Source organism: Artemia franciscana, chromosome 16 (genome assembly GCF_032884065.1).
Source record: "Artemia franciscana chromosome 16, ASM3288406v1, whole genome shotgun sequence".
Taxonomy (NCBI): Eukaryota; Metazoa; Arthropoda; class Branchiopoda; order Anostraca; family Artemiidae; genus Artemia; species Artemia franciscana.
The window spans coordinates 32,596,322-32,608,426 of record NC_088878.1 but is presented as its reverse complement, the minus strand read 5'-3'; the positions used below and the strand labels follow the sequence as shown (position 1 = coordinate 32,608,426).

General features: G+C 36.5%; 1 protein-coding gene across 2 annotated transcripts in view; it reads left to right on the top strand.

The window, feature by feature from the left end:
- LOC136037356 (choline transporter-like protein 2) overlaps window positions 1-12,105 on the top strand; it is a 113,602-nt gene that overhangs the window by 57,015 nt on the left and 44,482 nt on the right. For both annotated transcript variants that reach the window (XM_065720052.1, XM_065720051.1), the window contains one exon: window positions 9,987-10,218. In XM_065720052.1, the coding sequence (XP_065576124.1) occupies window positions 9,987-10,218 (232 nt within the window). The remainder of the gene's footprint in view (window positions 1-9,986; window positions 10,219-12,105) is intronic.

Sequence of the window (12,105 nt, the reverse complement as noted above, 5' to 3'; positions counted from 1 at the left end):
AGGGGAGTTCTAATGTGTTTGGAATCGATTTTTTAAGCTGGAATTGCCTATAGTTTCTAGTGTTTATTGGAATAGGATGTATTTACTTTTGTATGTCTTGAACCGCCTGTAGTTTCTAGGCTTTTCTGCATAATTCCATTTGTGAGGAAGGGGGGGAAGTCTAGGGCTTGGAAGCTGAAAAAGGTTCCCGTTTTCTCATGCCATTACCGACATATTTGACGTGGAAAAATATTTAGACTCTCGGCAGGAGGTTTTGTACTTTTCTAGGGGAGTTCTAATGTGTTTGGAATCGAATTTTTTAAGCTGGAATTGCCTATAGTCTCTAGTGTTTGTTGGAATAGGATGTTGTATGTCTTGAATCACCTAAAGTTTCTAGGTTTTTTTGGGTAATTCCCATTTATGAGGAAGGGGAGGAAGTCTAGGACTTGGAAGCTGAAAAAGGCTCCTTTTTTCTCATGTTGTTACCGACATATTTGACATGGAAAAATCTTCAGACTCGACAGGAGGTTTTATATTTTTCTAGGGGAGGTCTAATGTGTTTGGAATAGAATTTATTTAAGCTGGAATATCTTGAATATCCTATAGTTTCTAGGCTTTTCTATTTAATTCCCATTTGTGAGGAAGGGGAGAAAGTCTAAGGCTTGGAACAGAATTAATTTAAGCTGGAATGTCTTGAATTACCTCTGGTTTCTGGTATTTTCTGCGTAATTCCCATTTCTGAGGGAGGAGTTCTAGGACTAGGAAGCTGAAAAAGGTTCCTGTTTTCACACGTTGCATTCTAAATATGTGACGTGAAATATTTTTACTCGCGACAGGGGGTTTATGTTTTTCTAGGGAAGGTGAAATGTGTGGAATAGAATTTATTCAAGCTAGAAAGTCTTGGATTGCCTATAGTTTCTAGTGTTTTTTACGTAATTCCCATGTGTGTATTAATACACTATGGTCTATTCCTTAACCATCTTCGTGTTTCCATCCTTACATATTAAATTTTTTTATCATTAGAAACGTCATTATTATCCCCGTGCTACTATTAGATCCGTCTGTACGTCATCTCCGCGCGAACATAGGACTAAATTAGACTTTTAAAAACCTATATTTACAAGGGTTTTCCCCTATTTACAATTTTGCTTAAAATTGCTTGATTTAAAGTCGGTTTAATTACACCATTTACTAAACTGGTTTGATATAAACCAGTTACAATATTTCGGTCATATAGGTTACGCTCCTGCCTAAAGAACTTGATAGCCATATATTTGTTTATAACGTGATAACCATATATTCGAACCTTTGCTTTTTAGAACGTGCAGCTGTATTCCATCTTACAGGGTAACAACCACATATTATGCTACGTTATAAACATATTATGTTTATAACGTCATAGCTATATATTCGAACCTTTGCTTTCTAGAATGTGCAGCCCCATCTTCTATTCATGATTTTCTTAACCAAATCAGATTTAATTCTTATAAAAATCTAAATATATTCCAAGAGCTCAAACTTCTTTTATCAGAAAATTCTCTTTCAATGTTCGAACCGTGAAAAAAAAAAGAGAAAAAAATCGGAAGAGAATACGAATATGGATATGTCGCGTATGAGAAGTTTTTTCCTATCTTCAGGGTATCGAGGAGTCTGCCCAAGGAGCTAGAGAATGATCTTGTGCTTCCATTACCCTCAACATTTTCGGGGCTACCCCTAGTTTCACTGAAAAAAATAAGCTCCCTGGATTGTCCGCGACAATTAACGTTTATTAAAATTAGCTATACATATTTTGTTGTAATGTTGGCGCAATTACAGTCGTTAATTTTCAGGGCTTATTTTTGAGAACCTAATTTACTTTCAAAAAACATGAGGAAATCCAAAATAAATCGGGGGCAGTGCTAGCACTAGGTTGGCCACTTAAAAGAAAAATACGCACAGGGTGACACCAGTCAACCCACCATGGAGGGGTAGAAAATCTACCAGTTTTGTCTCTGCCAATGTTAGAATGTAAAACTGGCAAAAAACAAAATATTATAGTCATCAAAATAAGAAAATATTAAAATATTTATATATATAGCTTTTAATTCTTTTAAAAACCAGAATTGTGGCAAAGAGTCAAACTTTAGCGTAAAAAGCGAGGGATTGCGGAGGGGACAACCCATTTCATATACGGATTAATTTCTGTTCGTTTTAAGTTTTAATATCGCTCCTTACTTTCAGTTAAAAAAACTAGTATTTTTTATGTAATTTCTGAACGTTTTTGAATTAATGCATGTTTGATTTTGGCTCTCTACACATAAATTATTAAAATGAAATTTGCATATTAATTTCTTTTTTGGCTAAATGGCTTTCTCTTAGTTTTGATCAGACGATTTTGAGAAATAAGGGACGGGGAAGGAGGCCTAGTTGCCATGCAATTTTTTTCGGTTACATAAAAAGGCAACTATAAATTTTAATTTTTTAACGAATGTTTTTATTAGTAAAAAATATACGTAACTTAAGAATTAACTTACGTAACAAACTTTTATATTCTTTAATTTTTATTATGTATATGTAGAATAAATAGTTGAAATTACTAAAAATACTATAGCATAAAGAGCGAGGTATTTATCTCCTCCTAAATACCTCACTCTTTATGCTAAAGTATTTTTAGAACCCCTCATATGTGTAATAATCTCTGTTCGTTTTAAGTTTCAATGCTACTCTTTACTTTCAATTGAAAAAACTTTTCCATGTTTATTTTTTCATTGTTTTTTTATAGTAATTTTAGAAAATTATGCGCCCTTTTCATTGAATTTCTGTTCCCTCATGACATATTTCTCCAAGGAAAGATCCTCCCACATAGCCCCCTCCCCTCAACCCCACCCCCAAAACCAAAAAAAATCCCCTGAAAACGACTGTACACTTGCCAATAACCATTATTATATGTAAACACTGGTCGAAGTTTGTAACTTGCAGCCCCTCCCCCAGGGACTGTGGGGGAGTAAGTCATTCCCAAAGACATAGTTATTATGGTTTTTGACTATGCGGAACAAAATGGCTATCTCAAAATTTTGATCTGTTGACTTTGGAGAAAAAATGAGCGTGGGAGGGGGCGTAGGTGCCCTCCAATTTTTTTGGTCACTTAAAAAGGGCACTAGAACTTTTCATTTCCGTTAGAATGAGCCCTCTTGCGACATTCTAGGACCACTTGGTCGATACGATGACCCCTGGAAAAAAAAAACAAACAAATAAACACGCACCCGTGATTTGTCTTCTGGCAAAAAATACGAAATTCCACATTTTTGTAGATAGGAGCTTGAAAATTTTGCTATATGGTTCTCTGATACGCCGAACGCGATGGTGTGATTTTCGTTAAGATTTTGTGACTTTTAGGGGATGTTTTTCCCTATTTTCTAAAATAAGGCAAATTTTTTCGTTTACTATTGAGCCGGGTCTGTCCTTACTACAGTTCGTTACCACGAACTGTTTGATTTCAGCTGAGTTTATCATTCGTTTTTTGCACTTGGGATTGCGGTAGAGAAAAATGGTATCAGATATGCCTATTAACTTTAAAAGTTCTCTCATTGCTAAGAAATTAGAGTTTATCCTTTGCTCCTTTCTAAGTGGTGACGTTTTGAACTAAGACAGATAGATTTTTTTTTTTCAACGGCAGTCAATAGCTCTTGATGAGCTGATCAAAATATATGTCATCCATTTTTTGGTAGAAACATTCCTCCATGAGATATATGAGTTAGAAAGTTTTAAGGGGTTCACAACTTCAGTAGTATGTTACACACTGGAACCAAAAATAGGCCGATACCAATTGTGAGACATATAGGGGAGTTTTAAGCAACAGTCGGCTTTTCGTTCATAATTTTCTTCGGCAATGAGGGGTTCGCAACTTTTGCTAGTTTGTGTACCTATTATTTGTTTCCGGTGTATTTCATGGTAAGGCCAATTTGGTTCCAGTAGTAAGACATTTAGGAGACTTGTAATTAATAATCGGCTGTTATTCTACAATCATCTTCAGCCATGAGCGGTTTGCAACTTTTCTGGTTTCAATGAGGGGTTTACAACTTTTGCGAGTTGGTGTACCTAGTATTTATTTTAAGATCCTCACAGATGAACAACTTCAGCGTTTAATCGAAGCGAGAAAACAAAACCAAAGTGTTTCTCTCGCAACTGTTTACTCGGCGAAGCCGAACAAAGGTTGCCGCAACACCTCACATCGCCCATGCAACGTAAATCTAGTTTACTTTAAATTTGACCCAAAGTTTGCCTTAAGGTGCCAAAGACAGTGACAATAAAATATATTTATTTGAATTGGTTAATTAGAAACTCCCACAACCATATATACTTATAAAAAATTTCAAAATCAGGAATTAATTTCTAGTGAAAACAACTTCAAAATGCAGTTGTGCTGCGTTTGTTAGTAGAGGGTGCCAAATTTAAAAAAAAGTAACGCGAGTGAAAATGAGCCAAAAATAAACTTAAAAAACCTGGCACCAAACAGCCTAAGATGTAGCTTTCCTTTAATGTGGCCAGTTAAGTTTCACTGCCATGTATACCTAAGAAAATTAGAAGAAAATCGTAAATTAAATTTTTAATGAAAAAGGTGTCCATATACAGTTTTCATTTTAAAATCAAGCTACAAACATTTGGTATTAAACCAATGCATCAGATAGTTATATCATTTGGTATCAAAAATGTCCATACACAGATCTCAGTAAAGAAACGTTCAGTATGTTCAGTAAAGAAACGTTGGCAAAATTCAGCAAAAATTAAGGTACAAACATTTGGTATCAAAGGTGTCCATGTACGGTTTTCAGTAAAAAAAACGTTCAGTACGTTCAGTAAAGAAATGTGGCCGAAATTCAGCAAAAATTAAGCTACAAACATTTGGTATCAAACAGCTTAATAAGGTGCAGCTCTCTTTGAAAGGTTGAATTGTCACTGGGAATCAACACATTGTTAACGTTTAAATTTTTACGGACGAAAAGCGCTGTCGAAATTGACTAATTTAGTTCCGCTTATTCATTTTCATGGTTCAATCTGACAACACTGACAAAATGTAGTAATGCCCTGAAAACCTCATAATTTTGAAACAATCAAAAAAAATATCTCATAAAATCGTGGTTTCCTAGTGTAATTATACCGAGGATGCGTCCAAGGGCGAAAGATGTTTTTATTTTAATGGGCTTTCTAATTAGATTTTCTTTTTCTCTTTCGACTGTTCAACGTGGCTACGAACAAATACGGTACATGGATACTGCCGTAATAAACTTCAGTCTTGAAACAATTAAATAAAAAAAACAAGTTTTTTCAACTGAAAGTAAGGAGTGACATCAAAACTTAAAACGCACAGAAATTACTTCGTATATGAAAGAGGCTGCTTCCTCATCAACGCCCCGTTCTTTACGCTAAAGTTTGACTCTTTCTCTCAATTCTTCTTTCTAAAACAGTAAAAAACTTTAGCGTAAAGAGCGGGGCGTTGATGAGGAAGCAGCCTCTTTCATATACGAAGTAATTTCTGTGCGTTTTAAGTTTTGATGTCACTCCTTACTTTCAGTTGAAAAAACTTGTTTTTTTTATTTAATTTCTGAACGTTTTTGAATCAATGCATGTTTTGATTTTGGCTCTCCACAGAGGAATAATCAAAACGAAATTTGCATATTTTTTTTTTGGCTCAATGGCTTTCTCATAACTTTGATCGAATGATTTTGAGAAAAAAAGAGCGGGGGACGAAGCCTAGTTGCCCCCCGATTTTTTGGTTAATTAAAAAGGCAACTAGAACTTTTAACTTTTTACGAATCTTTTTATTGGTAAAAGATTTACGTAACTTGTAAATTAGCTGACGTAAAGAACTTTTGTATTCTCATGTTTTTATCACATATATGAGGGGATTCGCCCCATCGTCAGTACCTCGCTCTTTACACTAAAGCTTAAATTTTATCCCAATTCATTAAGAATGACCCACTGAATCACAAAAGCCGTAGAATAAGTAGTTGAAATTACCGAAAATACTTTAGCGTAAAGAGCGAGGTATTAGAAGGAGGTGAGCCCCTCATATGGGTAATAATTTCTGTTTGTTTTAAGTTTTATTGCTGTTCCTTACTTCCAGCTGAAAAAGCTTTTTCACTTTTATTTTTTAATTGTTTTTTTTTTAAATAATGCTAGTAAATCCTGCTCTCCCTTCATGGAAATTTTCTTCTCCCATTACAAATTCTCGAATAAAAGTTCCCCCAGCATATCCCCCTCTTCTCAACCCCTCCCCCAAACCAAAAAAATCCTCCTGAAAACGCCTGTATACTTCCCATTAACCATTACTATATGTAAGCACAGGTCAAAGTTTGTAACTTGTTGCCCCTCCCACGGGGACTGTGGGGGAGTAAGTCGTCCCCAAAGACATAGTTATAAGGTTTTTCGACTACGCTGAATAAAATGGCTATCTCAGAATTTTGATCCGTTGACTTTGGGAAAATAATTAGCGTGGGAGGGGGCCTAGGTGCCCTCCAATTTTTTTGGTCACTTAAAAAGGGCACTAGAACTTTTCATTTCCGTTAGAATGAGCCCTCTTGCAACATTCTAGGACAACTGGGTCGATACGATCACCCCTGGAAAAAAAAAAAAAAAAAAAAAAAAAAAAAAAAAAAAAAAAAACACGCATCCGTGATCTGCCTTCTGGCAAAAAATGCAAAATTCCACATTTTTGTAGATAGGAGCTCGAAACTTCTACAGTAGGGTTCTCTGATACAATGAATCTGATGGTGTGATTTTCGTTATGGTGTGATTCTATGACTTTTAGGGGGCGTTTCCCCCTATTTTCTAAAATAACGCAAATTTTCTCAGGCTCGTAACTTTTGATGGGTAAGACTAAACTTGATGAAACTTATATATTTAAAACCAGCAATAAAATGCGATTCTTTTGGTGTAGCTATTGGTATCAAAATTCCATTTTTTAGAGTTTTGGTTACTATTGAGCCGGGTCGCTCCTTACTTACAGTTCGTTACCACGAACTGTTTGACTCAGGGGAAAATATTAAAATTCACGGTTTTCATGTATTAATTGACATAAGATGGCTCAATGGGGGAAATTTTATTATTTTGATGTCCTTAATATTTCATAGATCCTTCTATATGTTCTTGGTACTTTTATGTCCTTTATATGTCCTTGATACTTGATATTTTTGATGTCCTTGTCTTTGATAAAATATCTACTATTTATGAGCGTTTGATGCTACAGATGCGGGGTTACTGTCTACCAATAATTGGGAAGTGTTATTAGAGACTTAAAAAGTGTGTTTGAGCATTCCAAGATTAGTTATCCGACAACCCTGATTACTTATCCTTAGCGTTTTACAAGACTTACATGACGTCAGAGGCTATTAGAATTTCTACTTGAAACGGTCTGGATTAGTTGTCATGAGCCATGAGCTAATATAGATTTAAAATTTTTCTATTGAAGGTCATAGAATAGACAATCAAATTAATAAAAAGGGATATCTGATTTGGCTTATTGGAAGCGGCGGATCCGGAATTTTGAGATGGGCAGAGGGGATACTAAGAAAAAAGAAGTACAATCATTTTTACAGGATTGTCGACGCATTCAGTGTGACAGTAGAGGTGAAATCCAAGCTGACAATGTTGAGTCAATGGGCTGTCCCTTAATTGGGTTCTGGGCTTCTATAATTGGGTCTGAAATTTAGGTTAAGAGGTTAACAAATGCTGCGATGGCCCCTTGGTGAAGTTTAAAACGGATACAAAAAGGGTAGTCACTTCTCTAAAATCTGAATATGAATCCTTTCTCTAATTACAAAATATTACTTTGTTTCTATTTACTGTCCCTCAACATCCCTAGTCTTGTATGGACGATTGATCTCCCATAAAATTATAAAATGTTTTATGTACTGTTCTGTTCTCGGTTTGATGATAATGAATATTATGATTTGCTCCTGTTCACCAATCTTTCATATTTACTGTTTCTGAGTTTTTTTGTTTTTTATTCTTTTAGTTTTCTATTAAAATAATATATTTGCAATTTATTATATTATATTTTGCAATGTATATTTTTACATGTCTGCAAACTGTCAGTAGGAAAAACACTAAATATTCAAAAACGAAAACACTGAGATATAAACAACCTGAAGAACTCCAAAGGTAAGGTTTAAGGACATAATGTTTGGCTGATGTCTGATTACTAAATTTTAGGTTTTTATGGCACTTGGTATCTACCAAGTGACATGTAGCGATTACAAATTCTGTCGGACTGTCTGTCTGTCCCGGTTTCGCTACTTTAGGCACTTCTAGGTAAGCTAGGACGATGAAATTTGGCAGGCGTATCAGGAACCAGACTAAATTAGAAATTGTCGTTTCCCTGATTCGACCATCTGGGGGGGGGGGAGTGGGGGGATGGTTAAATCGGAAAAATAGAAAAAGTGAGGTATTTTTAAGTTACGAACGGGTGATCGGATCTTAATGAAATTTGACATTAAGAAGGATATGGTTTCTCAGAGCTGTTATTTTAAATCCCGACCCGATCTGGTGACATTTGGGGGAGTTGGTGGGGGGACCTAAAATCTTGGAAAACGCTTAAAGCGGAGAGATTAGGATGAAACTTGGTGGGAAGAATAAAAACGTGTCCAAGATACGTGACTGACATAACCGGACTGGTTCATCTCTCTTTGGTGGAGTTGGGGTGGGGGGGTAATTCGGAAAATTAGAAAAAATGAGGTATTTTTAACTTAGGAACTGGTGATCAGATCTTAATGAAATTTTATATTTAGAAGGATCTTGTGCTTTAGAGCTCTTGTTTTAAATCCCGACCAGGTCCGGTGACATTGGGGTGGAGTTGGAGGGGGAAACTCGAATTCTTTGAAAACGTGAAAATTGAGGTATCTTTATCTTACGAATGGTGATCGGATTTTAATGAAACTTGATATATAGAAGGATCTTATGTCTGGGATACTCCATTTTCAATTCGAATCGGATCCGGGGAAATGGGGGGTTGGAGGGGGAAACCGGAAATCTTGGAAAACGCTTAGAGGGGAGAAATCGGGATGAAACTTGGTGGACAGAATAAGCAATGTGGTAGATACGTGATTGACGTAACCTTACTGGATCCACTCTCTTTGGGGAGTTAGGGGGTGGGGTTCAGTGCTTTGGCGAGTTTGGTGCTTCTGGACGTGCTAGGACGATGAAAATTGGTAGGGTGTCCGGGAGCTGCACAAATTGACTTGACAAAGTCGTTTTCCCCGATTAGACCATCTGGTGGGCTGAAGGGAGAGTAAAAATTAGAAAAAATGAGGTATTTATAACTTACGTGTGAGTGATCGGATCCTAATGAATTTTGATATTTAGAAGGACCTCGTGACTCAGAGCTCTTATTTTAAATCCCAACCGGCATTAAGCCTCTGATTTCCCTTTTAAATCAATCTATTGACTCTTAGAATTTTGCTAGACCTCGTACCATATGAGCTCTTGGCTCTTCCGGCCTCGTCACAAATGCCATATGAGCTCTTAGCTCTTGTTTTTGTATCCCAAGACAGTGTGATCTAAGTGTGATCATATTTAAGGTCTAGCTTCTGAGGCTTGTGACCTTTAAGAACCCCAAGATATTGTCTAATCATGTTTCTCTCCTGGTTGTTTCTTATTATTCTTCAATTTGTTAACGTTAATGCTAGTAGCTCCCTTGAAGCCTTGTTGCGTCCCTCCTGGGGGAACTTCTCAAAAGTAATTGCAAGGGGATATTTTTACAAGAGACGAAATGACTTCCACGTTTGAGTGGAGTGGGAGTCAGTCATACTTATCTCCAAGGTAAGCAGGCACGCTTACCCCCAATAAAAGAACGCTGCTGCTGCTTATTTTGGCGTTGGGATACGAAATTAGATAAACCACAACATTGACGTCAATTTCCATTCTTTAAGGAATGAAAGTTTATATAAACCTAATTTTTCATAATATTTTTTTTTGTCTATCAATGAAGAAAACTAAGAAAACAAGTTTTCAATGGAATTTTTACTTTTTAGCCTTTTATTACTCGTATATGCAATATCAAATGTTGAAGAAGATACCAGAGAGTAACTTGTCCCCTTTTGCTGTTCAATTTACCACTAACTTCAGCTACTACCTCGAACTGAGTGGAACTTGGATGTTTTTCATGGTGGTTATTGCTGTTGTTTTTGTCATATTCCTTCTGATGATGATTTTCTTGAGGAACAGGATTAACCTTGCCGTTGCTTTGATTGCCCATGGAAGCAAGTAAGTACAAATAGTAAAAAGGTGATAGCCTCCTGACCACCGCTATTAGTAAATGTTGAAGATTACAACCACTAAACGCCACTTGTTGTATTCAAATGATCCATACTTTGAAGCCTTAGTGGGACGGGGATAAATAGTAAAAAGCCGATAACCTGCTGACCACCGCTATAAGTAAATGTTGAAAATTACAACCACTAAACGCCACTTGTTGTATTCAAATGATCCATACTTTGAACCCTTAGTGGGATGGGGATAAATAGTAAAAAGGCGATAACCTGCTGACCATCGCTATTAGTAAATGTTGAAAATTACAACCACTAAACGCCACTTGTTGTATTCAAATGATCCATACTTTGAAGCCTTAGTGGGATGGGGATAAATAGTAAAAAGGCGATAACCTGCTGACCATCGCTATTAGTAAATGTTGAAAATTACAACCACTAAACGCCACTTGTTGTATTCAAATGATCCATACTTTCAACCCTGAGTGGGACGGGGATAAATAGTAAAAAGGTGATAACCTGCTGACCACCGCTATAAGTAAATGTTGAAAATTACAACCACTAAACGCCACTTGTTGTATTCAAATGATCCATACTTTGAACCCTTAGTGGGATGGGGATAAATAGTAAAAAGGCGATAACCTGCTGACCATCGCTATTAGTAAATGTTGAAAATTACAACCACTAAACGCCATTTGTTGTATTCAAATGATCCATACTTTGAAGCCTTAGTGGGATGGGGATAAATAGTAAAAAGGCGATAACCTGCTGACCACCGCTATAAGTAAATGTTGAAAATTACAACCACTAAACGCCACTTGTTGTATTCAAATGATCCATACTTTGAAGCCTTAGTGGGACGGGGATAAATAGTAAAAAGACGATAACCTGCTGACCACCGCTGTAAGTAAATGTTGAAAATTACAACCACTAAACGCCACTTGTTGTATTCAAATGATCCATACTTTGAACCCTTAGTGGGACGGGGATAAATAGTAAAAAGGCGATAACCTGCTGACCACCGCTATAAGTAAATGTTGAAAATTACAACCACTAAACGCCACTTGTTGTATTCAAATGATCCATACTTTGAAGCCTTAGTGGGACGGGGATAAATAGTAAAAAGGCGATAACCTGCTGGCCACCGCTATAAGTAAATGTTGAAAATTACAACCACTAAACGCCACTTGTTGTATTCAAATGATCCATACTTTGAAGCCTTATTGGGACGGGGATAAATAGTAAAAAGGCGATAACCTGCTGACCACTGCTATAAGTAAATGTTGAAAATTACAACCACTAAACGCCACTTGTTGTATTCAAATGATCCATACTTTGAAGCCTTAGTGGGACGGGGATAAATAGTAAAAAGGCGATAACCTGCTGACCACCGCTATAAGTAAATGTTGAAAATTACAACCACTAAATGCCACTTGTTGTATTCAAATGATCCATACTTTGAAGCCTTAGTGGGATGGGGATAAATAGTAAAAAGGCGATAACCTGCTGACCACCGCTATAAGTAAATGTTGAAAATTACAACCACTAAACGCCACTTGTTGTATTCAAATGATCCATACTTTGAACCCTTAGTGGGACGGGGATAAATAGTAAAAAGACGATAACCTGCTGACCACCGCTATAAGTAAATGTTGAAAATTACAACCACTAAACGCCACTTGTTGTATTTAAATGATCCATACTTTGAAGCCTTAGTGGGACGGGGATAAATAGTAAAAAGACGATAACCTGCTGACCACCGCTGTAAGTAAATGTTGAAAATTACAACCACTAAACGCCACTTGTTGTATTCAAATGATCCATACTTTGAACCCTTAGTGGGACGGGGATAAATAGTAAAAAGGCGATAACCTGCTGACCACCG